General features: G+C 41.0%; 1 protein-coding gene and 1 non-coding gene across 4 annotated transcripts in view; one reads left to right on the top strand and one right to left on the bottom strand.

The window, feature by feature from the left end:
• Window positions 1-26643, bottom strand: part of LOC148318297 (partitioning defective 3 homolog) — a 244398-nt gene that overhangs the window by 215304 nt on the left and 2451 nt on the right. For all 3 annotated transcript variants that reach the window (XM_088283027.1, XM_088283025.1, XM_088283024.1), the window contains exon 2: window positions 13487-13588. In XM_088283027.1, coding sequence (XP_088139153.1) covers window positions 13487-13588 — 102 coding nt within the window. The remainder of the gene's footprint in view (window positions 1-13486; window positions 13589-26643) is intronic.
• trnaw-cca (transfer RNA tryptophan (anticodon CCA)) lies at window positions 15517-15588 on the top strand. Its single transcript has one exon. It is a non-coding gene; the product is annotated as a tRNA-Trp (tRNA).

Genomic DNA, 26643 nt, shown 5'->3' with positions numbered 1-26643 from the left:
AACTTAAGTCATGTGGTGAAATGAGCATGAAAAGCGGTTTGAGCTGCCCTGCGTTTGCATCCATCATGACACATGGGCAACCACATATGCTGCCTTCGTGCGCCCTGAATGGCCTTATTGAATTAGAGTGAGCAGACTGAGGCTGGAGGTTTTTACAGGTCAGCGCCTCCCCCTTTCCTCCTCCCAAGTCCCACAACCATAAGACTGCTCAGCCACCTGCAGCTGGGAGACACTATAAAAACAGCTCGGGTGCATTGTAAAATATTATTCTTAAAGGGGAAGGCAAGCCCAAAAAATTGTAAACAAGAATATGTTCTCAGAAGCCCTACTTGTCAAAAACACGGTATTCTGAATAGTATTCCGTTTGTGGATTATGAGTTACGCATTAAAACCCACCCGCTCTCATTTTGGAAAAAAAAAAACCAGGTGAGCTGTGATTGGTCATGACCTGAGCTCAGTCAACTATTATGTCCTTTGTCATTGTACAGCATTGCTTCTCAATTACTTTCTGTTACGCCCCCCACCCCACCCCCCAAGCAAGAAAAAAACAATTAGTGGTTAATAATGGTTAGATTTTATGAAACATCATGTTTCTATATCAAGCCACCACAGCGTTGATGAATGTGCGCCAACGCACGATCCCAGTCACCCCAGTGCTCCAGCCATCTGTTAGTAAAAGTGACCTCATTGTATTGAGATAGATCCCAATATCATTGCACCTAATATAAAAAAAAAAAAAAAAGATGCTAAATAATTCAGGCATACAATGACCACCCACTGCAGGGAAATGGAGGGTTTCTAAAATGATGAGGTCATGGTCCCCCAAACACTTGAGGCGTTGGGGGCATGTTTGCGAGCTTGCGTACGGGGGAGGAGGGGGGGGGTGTCTGGAGCGTGGTTCCGAGCGTGTGCACAGTGTCGTCCAAGGTCTCTTATGAACAAGCAGTCTTATGGGATGTGATGGAGTTATTTCCTCCTTTTGTTTGCTGCGATTATCATCTAAATCTCTTTTTTTTTTTTTTTTTTTTTAATCAAGTGTTCATACATATTCAAGAAAACATCGTGCTTCAGCACGCGCTGTGATTACAGGTTAGAAGAAGAGCTGCTAAGCATGATTGATTGTCTTATTGTTTGAGTCATCCGTGATCTGTGACCGATTGATTATGTCTCGCTGCACTGAATGACTCATTTGAATATTAACATTGACTTGTGTTTTCTTAATTTCAATATGCGGGGAACATTATTCATACCTTCAATGAGATATTTCTGCCGTGAACACTTTAGTTTATTTGGATATGAGTCGAGACTTTGTTTCAATTTAGTTTACGAACAAGCATTGTATTCTCTTATTTGCACTTTGTTATAAAAGTGTAATTGAAGTCCGGATGTTTAGTAACTTAACACAAGCCCAGATTCTGTTCCTGTTTTAATGTCTGCTGTTCATTTTTTATTTGTTATTTATTTTTCTTGTCTTAACAGTCAATTTTGTCCAAACTAGTGGGCGGAGCTTAATCGTCAGTTATGCCAAAATCTCACCTTTCTGTGCAGTATTCTTAAGTACTGCTTTACCTGTTTTACTCTATTTTCAGTCATCATGTGATGTTCACACTCGGGATTGGGTTTATATTAAAAGCTTCTGCATTGCTCAAGAGTTGTCAGTTTCAGGATCCGTGGCAAGTCAACCCTAAGAGTTGCATCACCAACAGAGATCTTTGTCTCATTTTCTGCCATTCAACTGTAACCAATATTCCCGGTGCAGGTTGATCCAATCCCGACAAATTTGTGTTCAGCCTGCAAAGTAGCATTTTTTTTTTCTTACATTCCAACGAGTCGTATCATATTTTGCGCATTTTCGTAACTAGCCATGTTGCAAAAAAAAATTATCTTAGGTTTGTGAGAAGCGATATTTATTTTCCTGGTCAATGGTCGAGAGAGAGATTAAAAAAAAATAAATAAATAAAAAATAGTGTATAAACAGAGTATAAGTAAGCATTACCGTTTGAGGAATACATTCTCCTACTATGCATGACGAGATGTGTATGTATGCATATATATATATACATATATATATATATATATATATATATATATACATACATACACATATATATATATATATATATATATATTTATATATATATACATATACATATATATATACATATACCTATATATATACATACACATATATATATATATATATATATTTATATATATATACATATACATATATATATACATATACATATACATATATATATACATACACATATATATATATATAATATGAATAAATAATTGCAATTGTTTAGTGCACCGGAAAAGATTATGAGAATATGACAGCATTTTTGTATGCACAAAATCAACGTATTAAGAGTTCGGAATTGCAAAGGTCTGAGTTCTACTAAGTGCCATTCTATTCTAAACTTAAATGGAGTGGAAAAAAGGGAAAAACAGATGGCGGCACAGCCGGAAAGTCATGCTTGATGACATCAATTGGCGCAACCACATCTGAAGTTCCAACCTTAAAATAATAAAATTTAAAAAAAATAAGACAACTTCGATAAAAAAATCTGGCACTTGCATTGATATTACAGCAACAATAAAATCACTTTAACTGACGATGAGACATAAAACTGACTAGTAAAGTCAGCTGCCTGACCAAACAGCTCAACTTTACTGGGCTCCTGCAGGGCTCATCGGGGGAAATCAACCTCCCTTAGCTAATAAACTGTAATGACCCGCTTCCCGACACGTATCGGAGCCTCCCTTCAAGTCAGCGTGGTGATGAGGACGAAACAGCGGAGCCAGCAGAAAGACAGTGCGCCTGCGGTGGCTTGGTAATTACTGTTAATTGGTTTAACATGGGGATGGAGGGAGGAAGGATAAGACAAAAAAAAAAAAGGAATGGAAAGAAGGATAGCATTCTCCGCTCAATCCCCTCGCATGGTTCGTTTGATGTGATAGGGGGTGTTATCATGGCTCTCTATCAGTCGGGTGAACTAATGTAGAAGCAGGAAGGGAAGGGGGTTGCTATTGGATGCATTAACAGTCTGGTAAACAACTATATGCACATCTATACATATATTAAAAAAATAAAAGACGTGCAAGCGACAAAGAATGGCACTCTGGGAACGACAAGGACACGAGTGCGCGCACATGTAGGAAATAAAGACGGGATAAAATATAAGATGGATGTGCATACATGCAGTATACACACACTGTAAAAACACACACTTAGATTAGAGCGCCTGAGGAAAACTGCTCATCCAGATAAGACTGGCAATGTGAGGGCCATTTACGGCCATTTGATGCATAATGAGCCTCCTATCAGTGGCTTGTGTGAGCGCAGAGATGAGGTGGAGCGTATTCCCCCGTGCAGCTCAGCGCTAATACTCTGACCGTCACCTCATGCTACATGCACAAATCTTCAAGGCGCTACAGTCGGTATAATCGGACTCAAACATGTCAAAAAACAGAAAAAAAATTAAAATGACGTGCCAGATACTCCAATGGAGCAGTGTTGCTCAGGGTGCCCAAGCTACGGGCCGGGGCCCAGCACGGACGAAGAAAATGCTGAAAAATGGCCATTTCTACCTGCACCACTTGACTTATCTTATTTTGAACTTAAATTGGGAAATATCAAGAATGTTCAACTCAAAAGGTGATTTACTCCTTCCAGGTCTGGCTTTTGGTGTTAATTTTGTCTGCCATCACCTTCAGATGGGAGCACCATGCAGATAAAGATTAACCAGGAGCAATAATAAAAATAAAAAATAAATAAATAAATAAATAAAAATAAAAAAATGACACAAAGACGCTACATCAAAAATTACTATTTTTATTTTTAGGATATATTTAATGTAGAAACTACCCAATAAATGATGCCACTTTGAAACAGTGACCTTAAGGCAGTTATCAAAACTCTGTCACCATCAGCAGAAACAATAATAATTTCTTCAACAATCACATTACATAGTGTTATTCCTGGGGAAAAAAAAAAAACAATCCCGAATGAGATCATAAAATAAGGTCCCCTCTACTTGGGTTTATGACTGCTCACATCCACACAATCCGCCATAAAATCCCGCCTCCTGCAAAAGACGCCTCCAATAAGCTCATCTCATTGAGAGGAAATAAAACTCCTCCACCAAGGGCACAAAACTACAGTTACTCCTCAGCTCCATTAAGGACCTATAGCTACCGCCACTGCGTGATGTGTGTTTTGGCGTAAACAGGTTACACACTGGAGAAAGTGTTATAACTCATGACGGAAGCACTTGTCAGCGATGGTGTTGTAATACTCATCTCAGCTTTTCTTTCATACATCAAGTATGTGAGTATAATTTGACACCGTCATCGCCCGCTGACGTTTTTTCCGAAGTCGCCCAAAAGTACAAAGAAATGTGCCCGCCTTAAGAGCCTCGTTGCCCTCAGGCACAGCTTCAGAGTCCAAACATTGCTCACCGGAGTCGTTTTATTACCTGCATTGTTCCGAGCGCCACTTAATAGTCCCGCATAAGTCACAGAACATGTCGCCCCCTTGGTCAATACAGTTTAAGTGCTATGTCAATATTTTAGTTTAACTGCTTCCAGATGTCACAATCACAATAAAATGTATATTTACAGATCATGAAGCTGTGTGTGTGTGTGTGGGGGTGTGTGTGTGTGTGTGTGTGTCCATGGCATGACAAAAAGTGTGACCGCTTTCGTCATTGGTAGAGCGCAACTTAATGTCCGTCAGAGTTACGAGATTGAACGTAACACATTGAAAATAAAGCTCCAAATGAAATTTTGCATCTCCCCTCTACTTGTTTCGGAGTGTTTTGAGCTCCCAAGACGAAGCGCAAGTTCGGCAACCTGCTTTGTCTCCCGCTCTCTCTTATCTATCGACAGTGCTCCGTCTCTCATCTGTAAACCTCAGGAGCACCATGCCGGTTTTAGCTGGGATAAGAGAAGCTGCTTGACTTCATCAACAGCATAAGCCTGAAAGTTAACCAGCGCTAGGCCAATATGCTTTCAGGGCGTAAGCTCTCGGTGATGCGCAGCTGCACCAATGAGCCCTTCTCCAAAGATGTGTACGGTGGGAATTGGGAAGCAGAGGGCTTAGGAATTTGAAGCATACCGCGGTTGGAGAAAAGTTTTCTACGGCACACCACACAGAGAGACGAAATTCCTGTCAAGGATGCGTGAACCATATTCACGAGTGACAAAAGTCATTTGGGCATATTAGACAAGTCTCCTCATTGGACCAGGGAAACTTTCATGAAGAGCAACTTTGCGTGGTTCCGAATCCAATTAGATGTGATTATCAAACAATCAAATCAGATTAAAAAAAAAAAATTGGATTAACAAAGGCTGGAAGTGGATCTTAGTCCAACCCACGGATCACCCGGTACGCAAAACTTGTGTTACAAGTGTGCTCCGAGTTCCCCGGCTGTTTACACTGTGACTCTAACGAGGCCGGGTGAATCTCACAGAGTCACATACCAGGTCAAGCTTCACGTGTTAAGCAGAACAGGAATCCTTTCAATAGACAAAGGGAACACATTTGGACCCATTTCACGCATGATGTGAGGCAACTAGCGGAGGAAGAGGAGGACGACAGTGGATAATAAATGGGAGCCTCTCCCTCCGCCGCCTCTGGAGAAGGAATGTCTCTTCCCACTCTTTCCTGTCATAACTATGATGCGGAGCGAGGAAGTGAAGGCTTCACGCATGTTATGCTCTTCCTATGAAAGCACTTCAGAGGAACTTTGGACAAAGTTTGTTCCAAGTTTGCTGCCTCTGTGCAATTTTTGGGAAGTTTTCACTAAACGAGCATCCGTGGGAGAATATAAGACGGTCTGAACCGATCGGATCAGAAGAGTCCCACTGTGATGAGAAGGCCATAAAGGGATCCAGCATCGTAAACTTGAAAACAGAGCTTCGGGTTTTCACAATGAGGGTGCTGAACAGTCGACATTCCACTGACAGACCCATCAAACATCAAGTAAGGAGATGTTTCAGGTAACCACGACCTCAAAAACTTTTAAAAGATTATTATCACACAAATGTCTGAAAAATGTTAACTCAAAGAAAACTATTAATGAATTATGTTGAAAAAAAAAACAATCTTTAAGTAAATGACAATCTTATTATTAAATATTTGTTTGGAGGAGTTTGGATCTAATCCCACTGCGCAATGGTGTCACCACAGCGCCCCCTGCTGTAAATTAAGGAAAACCCAACCTATGGATGCCATAAATCAGCAATGCAGACTGGAACTCCCATTTTCAGCCAGTGGATCATTATGACACCCTGGAGAGATGATTATTCTTCTGATGTGCGCTGTCACCGACATGCTCCCCGTGCATGTTGAGTGAATCAATGCCAAATGAGGAGGAGATGTTTTGTACACGTCAACAAATCTCCGGTGTCCTCTTAACTTAATAGGCTTTTTGTTGTCGTCGCGCGAGTTCCATGGTTACCTGGCGGCCCAAGAAATTCACTTCTAGCTAAAATGTGTGTGATGATGAGTGCTGCTGGATTGTCAGTTGGACAAATTTGCATCATAATGGTCCAAAGTATTCGTACTTTTCAATATTTCATAATTAAGCAAGGCCAATCAATCCTCGGGATGTGAATTTTTAACCTTTTTTATTGCTATAATTGATCTGATTCCATCAGTAATTTTGCAGCAATGAGAATTATTAATCACTTATCTGAATAATTTCAAATAACAAAATCTAAGAATTAAAACACTCTAAGCAATGGCAATAAAGATTCTAATTGTACTATTAAGTTTTTGTGAGAACAGTTTGTCATTCTCCAGCATCAACATTCGAACTCAACGCCGTTCGAGAAAGCAGAGGCAATTGCGGAGCAATTTCATCTCAACTTTCTCGTCCACCAAGCCAACCATGAAATACAGGCAGTGAAGGTTTTTGTTCCACCTGGTATCCGCGCACCCCCACTGAAACCAGGCTCCTTAAAATGGATGAGACGTCACGGTTGCTAAATAACAGAGGCCACAATCTGATGTGGTGTGTTAACCCGCAGAAATACGCACGAACACAACTAAGGGACTCTGCGCTTAGGTGCAGTTTTGAAACGGGAGAGGCGAACATACACAAAAAAAAAAACTCAAACACACACCAGATGAGACCACCTGTCTGTGTAGGAACGCCACAGGCACCATCACCTGCTGGCGGGAAAAGAAGTCTTTGATATTCATATCAACCTGCAGCTCCGCACACTCCAATGAAATACCTCTTGCCTTTGTTTTCCTCGCGCTCTCTCTCTCTCTCTCCCAGACATAATAATGACACGACACAAAAGCCAAGCGTGCAAATCTAGCACGCGGAGGTTTGATCTAAAGAAAACACGGCGCCATGCAGCAAAAAGGCTCGAGGAAAGTCAACCTTATTCTGAAGTGCACAAGTGCATTAAAAGCTGGTGCACGCACACACACACACTCAATCATGATTAGTTGCACTGCTTAGCCCAGGCGTGGGCAAACTACGGCCCGGGGGCCACAAGGGGGCCCGTTAAACGCTTTAATCCGGCCTGCTGAACTTGAAAAAAAAATTAAATGAATAAAGCTTGTTAATGTTTTATTTTATTTATTTTCAGAGACATATATATTGTTGTAATGATGATGTTCACTTTCATTTAAAATTAAACTTTTTTGAGGTGAGGTTACAAAAACACTCCATCCATCTGCTCCTGGTCCGGCCCCTGTGTCAAATTTTACAACCCAATTGTGGCCCGCCAATCAAAAAAGTTTGCCTCACCAGTGACATGTAGCTGTCGTAGTCCTACTACTATGACAAAATGTCCTTTAGTAAGGAAAAAAGTGGACTTATCACATGGACCTCGAGTCAGATCAAGGATTTCGAATAAATGCTGAAATGGCTTTCCGTTGCCGATGAACTGCAACTAGTCGTATATAGAGCTACTGGTTTACGTCCTGACTACCGTTGAGGTGCCCGCCGTCTTTCAAATAACAGTCCGGGTATCACAAAGCATCCCTCTGTGTGTGAGCATGTGGATGAAAACGTCTGCTTTTATTTGCTCCTTTTCGGCAAGACACCCCACTTGCTTCTGAACGGGTTTAGCGTGAAAAGTCTTCTTGCTCACAAATAAAAAGGACACACGCATGTTCACTTAATGAGCTATAAATGGGAGGCCCGAGGCTGGGGCACATCTGTCGTAGTACAGACATAAGGCATTCATGCAAGGACTCAACATGTTTCCAAGTAAAGGAATACACGCTACTCACCGCATGTGACGAGATTCTTTCTTTTATGGATAGAAAACAGAAGGAAGAAGAAGATGCCCTCCAACTCTGAATACACACAAATCTGATTATTTTGGACTGCTTCAATTTAACAACAGGAGATGGTTGTTATGAGACGTCAACTACTGTCTAAAAAAAAAAATAATTAAATATGTTTTTTGCACACCGCTCTTATTGTTGTACAAAGCCGAGCTAGTACCGAGCGGTACCGCCGAGTATGGAAGATGTATGTAAGCCTTTAGTATTAGCGAACAGAACACAACATAATCTGAAGAGCCCTTTCAAATGAGTACAGCGGCACTGAGGATGTACTCCGACGGCGTTCGAAGGGATTCAGCAGCCTGTCTGCGGCAATATGCAGGCCCAAAGTGCTCACTTCCGAGCTTAGCTCGTCAGCCTTGGCAGCGCTTCTCTGCCTTCACGTGCCAGTGTCAACTTCAGCTCTGAATAGCGCCAGTCGCGATGCCTGACTCGGCTTAGCTCACGGCCTGCTCTCCAAACAGAGTGGGTTTCTTCTCCTTCTTTGGTCCTTTTCAGTTATTCTATATTTGCTCCTCCATAACGGTTATCACCCATTCAAAAAGATCTGTTTTTACTGCACTGTTGAAATGTGAAAGTGTGTAATGGGGCAGCAAAGTGAACTAGTGGATAGAAAGTCCACATTCTGAAGGTCCAAGGTTCAAATATGAGCTCTGGCTCTCCTGTATAGAATTTGATTGTTTGCCCCCTTGTGGCCAGTCCAGGTAATACACCGCCTCTCGCCTAAAGTCAGCTGTGATTGCCAACACTAGTGAGGATAATCACGATAAAAATGCACAGAATATAATGACAAGTTAAAAGAGGATGGAGTGAGCAAATTTTTACACTTTTTACACCCATCCTTTGCAACACATGAACCTTGTGAGCTTGTATTTTGGTTCCATATTCTCAGCCAGAAGCAGTGGACTTCAATTTTGTAGTTGTTGGCTGGTGCATTGGAATGTAAAGAAGTTTACAAGAGCCTCGGGCTTCGCTGCCCTCTTTACAAGGGCAGTTAATGTTTTATGATTAATAATTACTTGAGTGGAATTTATGATTGAGCTTATTGACTTCATTTTGGGTAAAATGGGTGCGATTTCAGTGCAGTATTTTTTGCCAAATAATATTTGAAATCATACAGTATTTGATGATTTTCTTTTTTGTGTGTGTCTCACTTGTAGACAAATATTGCCTTTTTGTAGAAACAATTACAGTCTCATAGATTTACAAATGACTAACATATTTTAACCAACCATCCATTTTTCGAACCATATTCTGGAAAATGCAGAAAATTGTCATTTTTGCTGTTGCCTTTAGAGTAACGATTATAAAGGTCATCACATTCCAGAAAATGAAGAATAGAATGACTCGAATGAGTGGGGTCCAAAGGAAATAACTCCCTACAGCCACACGGTGAGACTATAGGATTTCAAACACAAAGCCGGTTGACGTCTTTGACCCTATTTTGGTCGTAGTTGCCATAGGTCCTTATAGGGCCTTCTGTAGAAAAGACAAAAACACTTCTCATCACGTCGGTGCAACCCTTCAGGAGTATATGATAGGGTGCCAGCAGCTCAGTAGGGAGGCCTGTATCTGTCATCTTCATTTATGGTTTGCCTCTGACCCAATTATTCTCCCCAAGGCCCACCGCAGAACGGCACAGATAATAGGCCTGTTTGGCAAAATAACTACCCAGTCAGTCGAACCAAAGAGGCCCCGACAGCTGTCAACCAGGACAACCTTTCCTATTCATGGTACAAACAGGAAGGGTGGGGGATGCTAGTAGGGGCAATGTCGCGAATATATATATATATATATATATATATATATATGAAAGAAATAAAAAAAAGAATTGGCCCCACTGTTCCAATACTTTTGGCAGTGATGAGAGGGCGAGTCGTGCTTACCCGCTCAAAATGATGTCAATTAATTACCATGAAAGAATTGTATTTTCTAATGTTTTACAAGGATCATTTGACCAGCAGGCCATAGAGTTGTTCAAAGTAAATCCCGTGGTTCCCCTGATGGCGAGGCGCACAAACGCCGTGTGATTACATTGGCTATATCCCCTCTGTGAGGGATTAGAACTGTGTGAAGGCGGGAGCTGCCGAAAAGGAACAACAATCTTTCCCAAGAAAGTGTGGCTACAAAACTGCCGACATAATAAACAAACAAAAACACGCGATGTATCCAAAGCCTTGGAGAAAAATGAAATGGAAAAACTGCGTGCTCTTGCCCATAAACATCTGAACACAGCAGTGGAGGGGAGGATATTCCGCCTACATGCAGATTTAAAGCTGACGGATGTTCCTGCATGCTGATGCGCGCTTGACTTGTCAAATATGTGTAAGGAACTTTGGACATTATATAAGGTATAAAGTGCCTTATTTTTTACTTGTTAATCATATTTGTATTCATGGATTTACATGTAATACTGTCCCATAAGGTATCAAGTCATAAATATTAGGAACATCTCCCATAATGATGCATTACAGAGCCTCACCACTGCAAACTACCCGCTCAATAACGAACATATTGTTAAATATTAACATATTGATTTGTTTTATCTTATCAAGTAGACAAAAAGACATGCAGGCACTTTATATTTCATATTGGAAATTGCGCATGAAGACAGAATATTTGATACAGCTCTTGTTATGGCGACGAGAGCTAATTAGCCCAAATTAAAACATGCAAGGCTGCTTTTAATGTGTCCACTTTTGCATTTGCAGAATACAAAATGTGTGCAAATCAAATTGATCGATATGGATCAATAAAGTTATTTCATGAAAGGTGCGTTGCTCATGATAGTTGATCATATATTTAAAAAAAAATTTTAAAAAAGGCTTACATTGTTTGGCCGCACACAATAGTCAACCGTGAATGTCAAAAGGCTTATTTCCAGACACATGGACACACACACACTTGGTGATTAGTAATTAGTCTTTGATTTCCCCCCCGGCAGTGTTCTGGTACCTGGGGAACAACTGATGGGACCCTGCTTTAGCCTCGGCTAATTTCACTCACAGCTTGATCTCGACCCAGAACAGGTGCCCACTTGGTGCCAACGCTGGTTGCCATGGCAATGCCAACTTCAGGGTCCGAGAAATTGCAAATTGAACAATACGGGGAAAAGAGACAGAGCGAGAGCGAGAGAGAGAGAGAGAGAGAGAGAGAGAGAGAGATTTGTATCCTCCGGTGGAAGTAAAGGGTCGTCACTAAAGTAAAAGCTGGACTATAGCGCCTCTTAGTGGTCTAAAAATGTACCAACTCCTCCAGTCATTCTTCTGCTCAAGGCTTCATCAGCTTCTGCTCTAATTGGCATTTTCTAGTTAACACCCCTGAGGATTGGACAATGCATTCAATTAGTCTCAGCGAAAAGGGAATCCTTAGTCACGTCTGCTCATAATAATGCAGATTCAGGCACCAAACACAAAGGGGCAATGTCACAATGCCACTCGAAGTCGCTGCATGTGAAGCAAAAACATAGTGGGTGTGGTTTGCTGTGTGTTTCTGCAAGGTACGGTTCGGGAGAGAGACAAATGGTTGAACCAAATTAAAATAAAATGGAACAAACTATTTAAAAAAAAAAAATAAACTTGCAATACTTACTAATTAGTAGCAGCAAGGTTCTCATGTAAGTGTCTTCTGCACAATTCCAGCTTTGCATTTCATTGCAATGGTGCACTTAAATTGAAGATAATTGCCCCATAATTAACCATTTTCGTTGATTGAGTAACTCATCGCTTTACTTCATTGTTTCACCTCCAAGGCTGAATTGAGGCCATCATTTGTCACTTTGCCATCTGGTGTGAGGATAATTGCAACTATCAAAACAATTTGCAGCCATTTCACAGGCTCAAAATGCTCTGAGATGTTTTTTTTTTGTTCTTCTCCGTCTGGAAATGCTCTGACGTTGTGAAATTTGTTTGCGTCAACTGCACTTCCATTCCGTGTCCAGCTGATGGCAGCAGAGAACAAAAAAAAAGACAATGCTTAAATTGACAAGGGGCAACATATATTCTGTTTGGCTCATTCATGATGCTGGATATTTTCTTTCTTGTTTTTATAACAGTTGGTATAATCTAATTTATTGATCACTGCATACGTAAATTCACTCGTATTGACTGCACAACTCAGGCAGTTTCATCTCTCGACCACCAGGACTGACAAATAAAACATTAAGGGTGAAAACTGCCTTTGAAAGCTTTACATCAACAACAATATGATTGGTGTTGGCATTAACTGGTTAAAATTCATCAAATAATATTGGTTAACGATTAGGAAAATACAGCAGAAGTAGGACAGAGTTGATTGCCGATCAAAAGAACTGGACAGACTGGATTTGCTACTTCAAAAATAAAGGCACAGGAGGAACCAAACACCCACACAGTATTTACACAAAGTGTTCTACTGTTCATTTGAGCTGTTTTGGACACAAAATACATCATAATAAAATGGGACATGCAACATGACATTTAACCTAGAGAACGGGTGGGTCTGTTATCATGAAGGAGCTTGGCGAGATACTCAGGGGCGAGGTTGTTGTCGGCTTTGTATGGGAGGTGGAGGAGGATCTTGAACGAAATGAGGTGTGTAATGGGCAGCCTGTGAAGTTGCTGCAGAACAGGTGTGATGTGAATTCGGTTTTGTTAGAAAACGAGGGCAGCAGATCAGGTTTTTGGACCTTTTGCAATTGCGGATGGATTTGTTTAGTCGTTGAGGGGGAAGTGCTTTGTTGTTGTTTCTTGAATTTATATGAAAATAAATAAATGAATAAATAGCTTCTACACTGAAATATGCCTCAATGTCAGATGTGCGCAAACTACGGCCCGGGGGCCACACACGGCCCGTTAAATGTTTTAATCCGGCCCGCCAAACTTCTGAGGATCAGAATCTCGAGCCCATCATGTGACATAAATTATATCAGCGCCAGGATTGTTAATTTGACCAATCATATTTCGAAATCATTCCCTGAAGACCAGCGCGATTACCCCCCTCGATGATGTCAGCAATTTACGTCTTCTGAAAGGTTAGTAAACCAAGTTGCAAAACTAGTAAAACGTGTTCGGAGCAATCTGCACTCATTAATAAATTTAATAATCAGGATTGCCGATGAGTATGGAGCATGATATATATATATATATATATATATTAATAAAGAGCAATAACAATTTATTTATTTACCTTATCTTTGTCATCCGCCACATCACTGAGGACATCATCCAGGTCGAGGATTCCGCCATCACGGTGTTCCAACCTGTGGACCTGGACCCAATAGCTGGGGTCCTGGGAAAAAAAAAAAAAAGCAAAAGGGGGCTGAGTTAGAAAAATCCATAGTTTTATGTTGATTTGCAATACATGTGCTCGGGAATTGGGACGTTATCTGAGCCAAGCAACGTATGATCGCTGCCAAGCCAGCAGATATTGGAATCAGCTGATCTGATCACTCTGTGGGTCATAAATGCGCTACTCAGTTGGCACATTGTGATATGGTCATGGATTGACTTGATACTAGCTGTTATGAAATATTTTAATCTGTATGCTCTGATGAAATTTCATGTTTTATTGTGCACCTCGCCGCTTGACCAAAGTCAGCTGGGATAGACTCCAGCCTACCAGTGAGGAATGGCGGGATAGAAAATAGAAGTCTGGATGGGATATTAATAGTCAAGTAAACTTTCATTTTTTTTTTTTGTGGAAAACTGTCAAAAGGTGAGTTTAAAAAGCTTCTATTTCTGTCCACATCCTGCCCTCGTTTCTTTTTCTTTCTGGCTGTGGCCAACTCAATGTGTTCAAGCATTGGAGCATTAAAAGCCATGTCGACAAGAGGAGAATAAGAAACCAAGAAGACTCTTCATTCCATCCTCAAGTTCGGGAATAATCCCCCCCTCGCTCTTTGTCTATGTTGTGTCCGCCCTCTTGTCTGTTTGTTTTCTCCAGCCATTGCTCTCCTCCAAACCGAGCTATCTTTGGGTCTGTGGTCAAATTCCTTCAGGCTCTGTTTTATTTAACTCCACTCTGGTTCACAGGGAAAAATGGCCCAACTCATGAAAGGAATGCTAGTGTGTTAAAAGTTTTTGGGTTTTTTTTTAGGTTGAAAGGAAGGAAAATCTGCAAAGCCCAGCACTGTGACGAGAAACCGAGCAGGAAGATGATGCCATTGAAAGTCACTTTGAACATCAAGTTGCGCAACATGATTGAATTCACCTCATCCTGATACACTCTAAAAACTGCATTCAAATGCCATATGTCAATTTGGCAGTCATCATCCTGGCTTGTTCTTCAGATGGATTACTTTTGAGAGCCGCTCAGCCACTACAACAAACATAATCCCAAAGACACACTTGTGAAGCTGAAAGAACATGAGCAGACGCTGGATGGATTTGACATGCTTGGCGCGATGTTGGAGCGTTACAACCGCGGTGCTTTGCCACGAGAAATATGACAGCAAAGCCCTCATGACAGCTGAGGAATTAGACCTCAATACTAAGAAGGACCTCAGGAAAAATTTGTGCTTGTGAATGACAACCTTGCTGTCGATAGTGCATTTTAATAAGTTACCAGGAGCGTGACATGCGTTCATAAATGTTGTCTAAACTAGTCCGTGGTGGGCGGTCAAGGCCTACAAGGCCTTCTCGGCTGGCCTAAAATAATCAAGAAATCATGATCATATTTTTCACATGGATGTCATATTATATCCTAGTGTTGTATTCTTAGTGAGAGTTTTTATCCAATAAGAATTCATCTAGCTCGTGTTGCCAGGCAGATTTCACAATACCAGAAGCACGCTCTATTCGTCCAAGACCGTCAGATACATTTATCTTGATCAGGTATTGACTTGTTAGGTGACACACAGGTTGCTCCCCTGTGTGACCCAAACACACACACACGCACACACACGCATACTCGTCTTTGCCAATTGTGAGGTCCACTTTGTTTAAGTACACCCCCCCACCCCACGCACACACACGCACACACACAATTTCTAGGCAGACAAAAGCTCCTTTTGCCCTATCATCCATGTCTTTGTACCACACCAGATTTCCTGTCCTTGTCAAAAGTTGCACAAAAGCTTGTGCCCTCGGTGTGTCAGTGAAAGGAGGACTGTGCGCTAAAGAGAGAGAGCGAACATCTCCCTGTGAATTTTTCCGATTGCGGCTGTCGCTGTTCCCACAGCAGCCTCATCTAGATTTTCTGTGGCAGCATGGTCACAGGACCTCGTGGCGCAACGGTAGCGCGTCTGACTCCAGATCAGAAGGTTGCGTGTTCAAATCACGTCGGGGTCATTCTTTTCAAGGACAATCATCTTCTTGTCTAGAATGGATCGATTGGTTTCCGACTGTTCGAAACACGCGGGAAGATTTCCCAACAAAGATGGCACGATGGCTGTTATCATTTAAAGATAGTATCAGCATTCAGCAACCTCTCCTTTGTCAACCGGGCGCGATCTGATCGCCACGTTATGAGTCATGCAGGAGAATGAATCCTCTTTATTTTTAAGAGACACAAATATTTGGTCGTTGCTGAAAGAGTCGAAAAACAAAATCAGGTTCAAATGATCCTGAGTGTACGTGACAAAAGAGTGTGAATTGAACTGAGCAAGAATTACACGAGAAAAAAAAGGTGAAACGCGTATCCTGTGATTTCTGAGCAATGCGTGTTCCGGCCTCAGTGACTCACCAGCTCTAACCAGTAGTTCAAGCTGTCAGCCTGCCTCTTTTAAAGTTTGAGCTTCACAGCGAAATGCAAACAAACGAAATCCGCCTGCCCTTTTTTTTTTTTTTTTATAATCTAGACCACTGCTTACATCTGTACAAATACTACAAACATACAAAGTACAATTCAAACTATCCAATTGACTTTCAAGAAACATCAAAGACATACTAATTTCTCAAATCATCTGCAGCAAAACCGTCTGTCCATCGGATCCTCGACACCCTTTATGATTACAGAACATAGAAAGCTCAACATCTGGTCCAAATAAACACAAACTGCATGACTCAACAGCAACTGCAGCTAGAAATGATGGCAATGAGGACGTCATTGAGTGGTTGCCTAATGACACATCTTTGCGCTAATTACAGAGTCAACCTAAGGTCAGGTTATGCTAATTTAGGCATATGAGAAATACATCTCGCGGGTTATTCGAAGGCCGAAAATAAATTTGAATTGTAGTGGACAAAGAATGCCTGACACTAAGGTTTGCACCTTAACCGCAAGGTGCAACTGAAAGGCCCTGGCAATCTGGCACCATTGCAAAAAAAAAAACACACTTCAATAGCCCAGTGAACGAGCGAAAGCAAAATGAAAACATCATGAATGAGTCAACAATACGATTTAAGCGGCGATTAGACGAAAAGAGGCAGAAGTTGGGTGTCATGTTACAGAGAGATGTTTTAGCCTCACATCCCCGGGGGGGGGGGCACTGCATTTAAGCCATCTGCTCATGCAGAGAAACACAACGAGAATGGTCATATTTCTCGCAGATGTGAGAAGCAGCATATGATGACTTGGCAAAATATAGTTTACTCTGCACGTGCAAGGAAATTACAGAGCGATTTGATGATGAGTGAAAGATGTAAGTGGAAAAGAGTTTAACGCGCCATCTCAACAATTCAGGACTTGATTGTTCTTCGACTTTGCACGATTGTAGTCCTGATTTTCAACATTTAATGGATTTAGAAATATTGCTTAAAATCACTTTACGGTGCCTTTAGAATTTGTCACAGAGCACTGTCAAAAAAGACACTCATGTTGCGAATTAACAATATTAATGAAGTTCTGATAATGGTTTAATATGTCTTAATAAGGCTGCTTGATTATGAGAAATATATTAATCGCGATTATTTTAGTAAGAATTGGAATCACGATTATTCAAGCGATTATTTTTTGGGATACAAAACAAAAAAAAATGTAGGAATGAAAACAATAGTCAAACAAATCAAATTTTGTTTATCTTCAATTTTTTTTAATGCAAACGTATAAATTTGAGTATGGTTTCCATGTATAAAGAAACGATACACATAAATTGTCATAATAATTTCAATGGAACGTGTCATGATCTTTTTTTGTTGGGTTGGGTTTTTGATTTCAGTTTCATATTTTTCCATGTGTCTCATTAGGTTGATTGTGTCCCCTAGTGTTAACCAATCAGCTCCGCGTCTTGTCCAGGTGTTCCTGATTGTCTCGCTTATTTCTTCGTATTTAGTCCACTGTTTCCATTCGGTTCTTGTCGGGTCATTGTTCATGTAAGTTGTCCGCGTCGCCTGTCGTCTTGTACCTTTTTTCCATGCCAAGTCCTTTTTCCGAATTTTTTTTTGCAACAAATTAATCATCACGGAAATGACCGAGAAGATTGAATGTGCAGCCTCCCGATTTCCCCTCACCAACCAACAAAACGGTGCGCATTACTACATGTAATTCAACGAGCATTCTGTCTGAAGAAGTACAAAATTACGCCTGCTATTAAAAATTAAGCTATGCACACAGAGACCTCCGCAATCACAAAACTCCTCCAGGCAGCGTAGTTCTACTTAATACGATACTGGTAATGAAACAGGAGTGCGGAAAATTCAGAGCAGGCCAGAATTTTTTTCTTATCCATCCATCCACACATATTGAGGCAGGGCAACCAAACGCACTGTCACCATAAAGGCGAGATTCGTGCTCCAGATCAGCACGCACAAGGAACATGTACCATTCCGTGTCATTCTGCACATAATTCCGAAGATTACACTTTGGAAATGCAACATCTTGGCAGCAATTTTGTGCCTGTCAAGTCAAAAAGCCGACGATGACTTTTGGCTCACCCGCCGTTACCGGTGGTATGTTCACAATCTGGGTTGTTCTTAGCATGACTTGCAACACTGTGTCCATCTCGGATTGTTACTTAAGTCAAAGTTTGGATTCACTGAAAGTTGAAAAGTTTTGCTCAAAGCCCCTTCCACCCCTTCTGCTTCAAATTTGTCACTCTCTTATCTCCCACGCTAGGCTGCCCTTAGTCCTCTAACTATCACATCATATTTTTAGAAGAGCAGAACGAGTGGCTTCAGATGGTTTGAATTAGTTCCTTTCAGCGCTGCAACAGCAGCTGGAACACTTACGGAACAAGAGCGGTGGGCAATATCGAGGATGTCATGTCTGCAGGCTGCAAGGCTGCTCCTCCCACTGCTCCTGCCCTTGTCTGCTGCCTGCTAATGGACTGACTGAGCATTCAAGCTTCGGAGCACGTCAATGCATTGAACCATTTATTTGCAGTCAACATAAGCCCTGAGCTCGGATTTCATTTCTACGTTGCGCCACTATGCCCTCATTATATCAGTAGTGGAGGTCAGAAATCAAGAAATCATATTAACTCATTCACTACCAGCCGAGTAAAAAAATAAATAAATAAAAACGGATCTTTGACGTCTTTAGCCGTCAATGGTAGTAAATGAGTTAATAAGTTGATTTCATTTTTTTGAGCCAATCAGAATTAAGCAGCTTTTGTTAACAGAGCTATGCGGAATCAGCAAATCGAAAAAGCTCAAATATATGCTTGCTTTTTTAACCCACAATGGCCAAAAGAGGGAAAAGTGTGGATTTGATTGCAGATATACTTGCAAAGCCATTTTCAAGACGGACCTAACAAAAGAAGGAAGAAATGCCCCCCCCAAACCATTTTTCGACAGCAATCGATGACAACGGTGAAAGAAGAGGTGGTGAAAAGAGATAAAGAAATTGTGACGACGGAAACGACTGGAGGCAATGCTGCAAGGTTAAGTCGAGCGAGTTCCCGGTTAATTGATGAGCGAACATTCCAATGTGCTACAACCTCACAGATTCTTGCATGACCCGTTAATCAATATTAATATTAAGAATTTATTGGATTATTTTGCAGCTGACAAGTTGAAACCCAATTCCCTCCCAACGCAATTTGTCCCCAAAAAAAACCCCAGTCATAACATTTGCTGTCATTCGGCCGAAGTGATTGTATCATTTACAGCTACTCTCTGACCCGCCGTGCTTTCACTGAGGCTGCACTCATTCAAGGCATTGAGTGATGGAGGAGAGCCCTATCAATCTCCCTTTAAGACCACCAGTGTTGATGGCAGGCGTGGTGTGAAAATAAAAAAAAATGTGGCACAGAGCCATGTGGTGGGCCATGGCGGTTCGACGATGATGTGGAAATGGTGACAGCAGTCCTTTGTGGTCTGCTGTTGGTGGGGATGAAGAACTGCACATGCCCCCACCCGGGATAAATTTAAAACAGAAGGGTGAAAAGTCTCCTGGGAATGACAAATACTTATGAACTATAGTCGACCTGCCAAATTCAAACAAACCAGAAAGCTCATATTGAGGACGGAAAAAAGTTCACACTTGTTTAGAAAATTTGAAAGCACACGTATTGTAATTCATTTGAATTTTGACTCAAAATTAACAAGTTAACACCTCATCCAAATATAGTTTAACCATCCAAACGGTCAAATGTAGATTACACTGCGCTATAATATAATGATAGCCTGCAACGTACTACTTTAGATCAAAGCGAGCATATTTCAAGCCTGGACTCTGGTGTGCTGCAGCTGTGTGAGCAGCAGCAGGAGTTGACGGAACATCAAACACTGAAACGTCGCTCTCGTTGAAGGCGTGCTAGAGTCACGCATAAGGTCCCGAGACGCACAAAGAAAGCAGTAATTGGCCTGACATTTTTGGTGTCGCAACATAAACGCTTAATTAATTACAATAGCTTGTAACCAAATTATCTCCAAAAATATACCTGTGATTGCGGCTTATAAAAGTCACGCACATAATTGCTTTGAGAAGTATGACAGCCAGGGCACATGAGTCCAAATTGACAACAGAGGTTACACTGTGCCTCAGATATTTGATTATCTAGAACAGAGGTGCCAAATGAATTTTTGTCACGGGCCACATGGTATTCATATTTTCATAAACCTATTATCACCTCTTATTACATATACACGACACATTGATAACTATCTATGAAATCATAGGCCCAATAAAATGTTCAAATATTCATTTTAAAAGGGCGGGGGTGGTAAAAGTGAAGTCAATTTTCAATCTGGGTATTTTAGCAAGAAACGAAGTCGAAACGCTTAATTTCCGATGATGGCGGGCCAGATCTGGCCCCCGGGCCATGAGTTGGACACCTGTGATATAAAAAGATTCTTAACTTTTTTTTTTTTTTTTTTTTGATATCACGATGAGTTAAGTAGGGCAGAGAGACACCCAATCAGTGTGACCAAATTTACCAAAAAATGTCTTTTCTCTCTTATCCAGCTATATTCAGCATTATCAGGCACCTCGCAAGGTCGCCCAGTTTGAAATATGACCAAACTCTCAGAGACAAACAACATTCTGAAGTCACATAAAAAAGAAAAGTTGCCATGCCGAATGATGTAGATGTAAAGAAAAAAAGGGAATTCGGCAGCTAGTTGGAAGTTTTTCCTCAAGAAATATGTGACAACTGCCAAAAAAAAAAAGTCAATGAAGGCGTCGAGTGCTTCCGGGGCCCTCAGTGAACGCGTTGAGTTGAAAGACGCGAGTGGCTGTTGACAGTGAGTGAGAAACCGGCTCGACCAGGTCAATCGCACACCCACACACACTCCCGCACTCTACAGGATGCCGCTCACACATTCCGTGACAAAACGGAATAATTATTCCTGAGGAAGTTTCAGTGGGTGACAGATGTGTTGGACAGATGGCCGAGGTTTAGGAGAGGTATTCAAATTCATCCGCGCAAGAATGTGAGATAAGGGCCCATCAATGTGATGCCGTTTGCTTAGAATTGTCACTTTTATAAGCAAACACACACAATGTCGTTTCAACATACTAAAAATATCAAATCTGCATTTCTATATCTTCTCTAGAGAGTCTGCACAACTTGCAAGTATCATTAGTAGCCATCTTATGTTAGGTGGACATTTTGGAGACTTCTGCGTGAGCTTGTAGGAAACAAGAAACTAAAACCCTAAAAATGGAGATAACCATCCTCGGCCTGTCAACAGCAGCTCGGCATCCTCAGAAAAAAAAAAAGGCAAGAAGAGACGTGTTCCATGTGACCAAGCAGGAACAGGATATGCCACTAACACCTAACGTCACTCGCGGAAGAGATGTGGAAAATTGGTTGACAACGTGAAAACCTTGATTGGATCGGATTGTGACACACCATGCGGTCTGTAGCATCACTGGAAAGATTTTGTGACACCACAATCACGTCTTCATATTCTAAAGATCAAGATGGCAGCGTGATATTTCGTCTTTGGTCTGTCGGACTCAACTTTGAAAGTGTTGGACAATCATTTTTGATCATATGACTGACTTTGATATTGCTTTTTCCTCTGCTGCTGTTAAACCAGCGACCAGTGAGAGCATCTGTCTGATTTTTAACCCCCCTCACCGTTAGTCCGTCATATGATGCCTTTGATCAGCTTTTTGTTCCCTCTTCAAACATGAGAAACTAAGATTTTGTTCCACTGCAATGAATTGGATTCTGGGGATCCATTAAAAAATGATGGGGCCAAAAGTAAGACCGGTTTTAAGAGAAAAGTCGTGCAGCTAAACACGAATGCCGCAAAGATGAAAAAAAAAAAAGACAGGCTGCAGGTCTCTTACCAAATCCTAAAAGACTGTTGGCTTTGTTACGAAAGCAAAGTGAAAGAGTCCAAAAGGGAAAACTTGGCGAGTTACTTAATTCTCCACTTTAGCCCCGTCATGTCACTCAAGAGAAGAAAACTGAAGTTGTGGAGTTTGGTGGCAGTGGCCCTTCTACATTCCACCGTGTTGACTCGGCCCCCCTGGCGTCTTATCCAAAGCCAACAGTCTTAGTTTCTAAAGTGGCCATTGATTTTAAATTGGAACGGGAAACCAGTGCTGTTGTTCGAGCCAGCTTCTGTCACCTTTGGCAGCTCGCTCACGTAAAGCCCTTTCTTTCCCAGCAGCACTTTAGAGTAATTCATGCCTTTTGTTACATCTCAACTAGATTATTGTATTACACTTTATTTTGGAGTCAGCCAGTCCTCCTTTAAAAGTCTCCAGTTGCTCCAAAATACTGCTGCTCGCCTCACCCCAGCGTCCCTCTTTGAGCTCCTCCACCCGTATGCAGCTGCTCACTGCATCAGGTCTGCGGTCCAGACGCGACTGGAGGTGCCGAGGATTAAGAGGAGCCTCTTTCTGTTACCGATCGAGTTTTCTATCTTTTGGTAATGCAGGCTCACTTAGGATAGCTTCTCTTTTTATTTCAGGTAACCCGTGAGCCCATCTAACATTTATGGCATCGTCCAAAATAGTTCCCGTATTGATCTGCAGCACTTCCTCAGTCTGGACTGACTGACCTAGTTTCAAAGCCCAAGCAAACACCAGTTGGAAAGTTCCCAGCAGGGCATGTCGACATTTGATTTTTTTTTTTTTTTTAATCTAATCTGACATTCATCCTTGATGACTTCAACATTTGGCTGGTCAGAACAAAACCTTCTAAAGTCATCGTTTAATTTGTTAAACATGGCGGTGGCAATTAATACATTAAGTTATCAGAAGTTCACTTATCGGCCTTTGTCGTCTTCTTAGATGATTACTGAATCTTAACGGCTCCAGAGGATGTACATGGCGTAATAGATGTAATTGCCTTGGCAATATAACAGCAAAATGCAAAAAAATCGGGATTGGCCAATCGCAAAGCCTGTTATTTCACTCGTCCTTGGGAGCAGATCTGAAGAGTCCAGAGCAGGCACAGACAGCAGCGCTGTAATTAAAGCCTGCCGCGTAAGGTGTACGTAATTTTCTCTGAGCTTTTTTTTTTTTTTTTTAACCTTCTACTTTCATATAATTCCACAAACCACACTACGGTATAAGCCCAGAAAGGACAGAACCATTTTATTGCAAGAGAGAGACTTAAAAGCACCGCAGAAAAGCCTTCCACTAACTTACACCACATTTATTAACTATACGAAGAGTGAAATATAGTTCAGCATAATGCCAAATTTTACCTATCACTCGACATGCGGTTCTGCTGCGTTCGGAATACTGACTGAATTTTCCTCACAGCGCTGCCAACAAACCCGTGTATATCAAGTATGCCTTTTCCATTTTCCAGCTTATTGGGGATGTTTGAGAGGATATTATGGCGGGCAGATGTTTGGCAAATTCTTGCATGGCAACATTTATACAAATCCAAGTCATCTTGTGTAAAACGTCTTGAACAGAAAAATTGACGAATGGAAAACGGTGTTGAGTGAAAATCTTTATGGAACCAAAACATTAATTTTAAGCAAAATGAGCTTTTTTATTATTGGTTGATTATTGATTAAATGTAACTAGTTGCGTACTTTATAGCGACGCTTGCGATTGCAACTGCAATCACAGTAGCAGAAATCAACGACTGACAAAACGCACCCAAAGAGCCTGGCTTGTCTTGTCGTGTCAAAACAAAGCACATAGCTGGCCTTTGCTAGGACTTGCTCACTTTGATTACACCCAACTTTCTGAAACAAACGTTACCTCACGGGGATGTGGGTTGAGAAAAACAACTGGAAAATAATACGGAAATAAAACGGGAAGACAGTACCGTTCACTGAGACGTCACATTTGCTCTCTGCTCCTTAGTGCGGCACTAATATTTGTCATTCTTTGCATAGTATCGAGAATGTCGGCGTGTGCCAATTGTTGCGTTGTTTGTCTACGTCTTTTGCTACACTGTTTGTGTTCAGTTGTTTGCTTCACGAGTAATAACACCGCATTCCCAACCTTGTGTGGCTTTTGCTCAACAATATCAACCAACGTGTATTTTCATACAAGCAATACCATATACAGATTGTTTTTTTAAACAACATTGTTTAATGCGATCAGAAATAACCGAATGACACACACACACGTGGACTAACACAACACCACCAAGTGTATGTCTGTCCTATTGTAATGCTTCTAACAGTACTAGCTAATGATTAACTGGTTTCTCTGAACCACTGAGTTGGTAAATCGTTGGCTTAGACAGGAAATCATACATTCGTAGGACGCTGGAACTCCTGTCTGCTGTTTACTCCTTTTCAGATAAGTCTGTGAAAGCGCATGAAGTCACCGTGCACACTTTTTGCTGGGAAAAAAAAAAAGTCATCATGCGTTTTCATGATATGCAAACTAAAAAAAATTATATATTTACTATGAAGAAGCACACCACAAATATCTTCATATCCCGTTTTGTACCGTATATAGCCAGAAAACACCACTCAGTGATTTGGCATGGCAGCGGAATTTGGCACTATTCCGCGTGGCTTGCCGACTGCTACATTTGGCAAGAGCTGCCAGAAATCCTTGCAGCTTTGCATGCAACACTCAAGCTCAACCCCGAATTGAGAGTCTCGGATGTTTGTCGCACCGTTGGCTCGCACAAGTCTTTGCATGCCTGCGCTCTCCCCACCGCCTACACAGCACGCGTGCAACTGTTTTGTGTACACATGAGTGGCATTCTCGACTGTGGGGAGGCCCTGGAATGCCCTCACCTTGACCCAGAAGAGAGACACTGTTTGATAAAGATAAGGGCCCAACTGTGGGGTCATTGATCTTAGGGCCGGTCGACAGAGTGGGGGGAACCCGCTACAGCCATTAAATCAGGCACAGAGGGATATAAAATGTAATAAGTTAGTCTTCGATATTCCGTAATGTTAGCTTTGCATACATAATGTTGGCATATGAAGATATTATTAATTTAAGAATGTAAAGGCATTGACAGTTGACTGGTTTTATATATATATATATATATATATATATATATATATATATATATATATATAATATCATGAATAATTACAAAAATAATTTGAAAGCGAAGTAGGGCTGCTCGATAATGAAAAACTATTATTTTAGTAATAGTTAAAATCACAATTTTAATTATTTTTTAATTACTTTTTAACAACAAGAAATATTTTAATATAAACAATATTAAGGCAAATCCAATTCTTTGAAACACTATAATTATGTAAGTTCCTTTTGAATTGGATAGTTTATAAAACTAGTTATTTTAAATTAAAATAAGGTGCAAATATAAATTCGAGCGGGAATCTTTTTGTATAAAGTAAAGAAATTGTGTATTGGAGTTTACTTGCAATATACTTTTGCTATCAATTTGCTATTTTTGTATTTTTTTTGTATTTCAATTGAACACTCAAATTTTGAAGTCCGGTATACTAGCTATAGTATTAGACATTGTAAAATTAGCACTATTTTAAGTTATATAAATAATAATACTGGAGATCATAATCATTTTATATTATATTCATTTTGTAATCGTTAAATGTAATAATTGAATTTTGATTAATTGCACAGCCCTCAAGAAAATTGAGAAAATTAATTTTCTGTTTTAATTTCACCTTGCCTACATATCAACTGATGTTGTAGCATGTGATAAAAATTAAATCAGTTCATTCTCGTCATCCCAAAGCTACAAATAAAATCTCATCAAAAAACACAATTTTTGGAGTACGAGGCACATGTCGAGAACATATAAAGGCTTTAATTTTGTTATGCTTCGCCCCAGTCCTTTCTCTGTAAACACACTTTCGAGAGTGATTCAAAAAGATGATCACCTCCGTGGATAAAGAGGGTGGAGCATGTTGGAATGAGTTGGAAAAAAAAAAGAGGTGGGGGGGATAATGAAAGAAGAGAAGTTGCACAAAGGAGACGATGATGAGAGGTTACCGAGTCCACCCTCCTCTCCTAACCCCGCGCTCGCTCTGTTCCCTGATGTGGCAGAAATGAATTTGAAAAATCTCTGCTGCTTGACCAGAAGCCTGAACTTATCCATCGTCAATTCCCATCAATCCCGCCGCATTCCCGTCATCGTGCAGGACCCACAAGCTCCGCTTCTATTCACATAATTACACATCCAGTTATTACGCACTGCCGTAAAACAGCTATTCGGATTGCAACTTCTCTCTTTATGACATAACCAACAGGTTCCTGACTGTGGTGAGCTAATCATTCCTGAAAAGCTTTCATCCAACTACATTTTCAGTTTTGTTTCATCGGGCAATGGAGAGCAATTGGACAAGTTAACTAAATGACCCCATGTGTTAATCTTTTCAGTCTCCATAATGAACCGGTAAACTTTTGGAATGCTTTTTCTGCCCGTGTGTGAGACGGTATCCAAAAGGGTTTTCGGCGAGCTGTGTTCGAGTCTACATTTACGGGTGCCACAGCGTCGATCAATGGACTTGTCTCGGCCTTTCTGCTGAGCCGCAGAAAATGATGGCGCGCTGGGAAATGAGAACAGCAACAGATATCGAGTCGCTGTTACTCCAAGGATCATATAATGGGGATCAGCATCTGCCGCATGTTCCGAGCGATTG

Source organism: Idiotropiscis lumnitzeri, chromosome 19, assembly GCF_059441095.1.
Source record: "Idiotropiscis lumnitzeri isolate Australia: NSW breed Sydney's pygmy pipehorse chromosome 19, RoL_Ilum_1.0, whole genome shotgun sequence".
NCBI classification, from domain to species: domain Eukaryota; kingdom Metazoa; phylum Chordata; class Actinopteri; order Syngnathiformes; family Syngnathidae; genus Idiotropiscis; species Idiotropiscis lumnitzeri.
The sequence above is the reverse complement of the archived record's forward strand: the minus strand, read 5'-3'. Positions and strand labels throughout refer to the sequence as shown.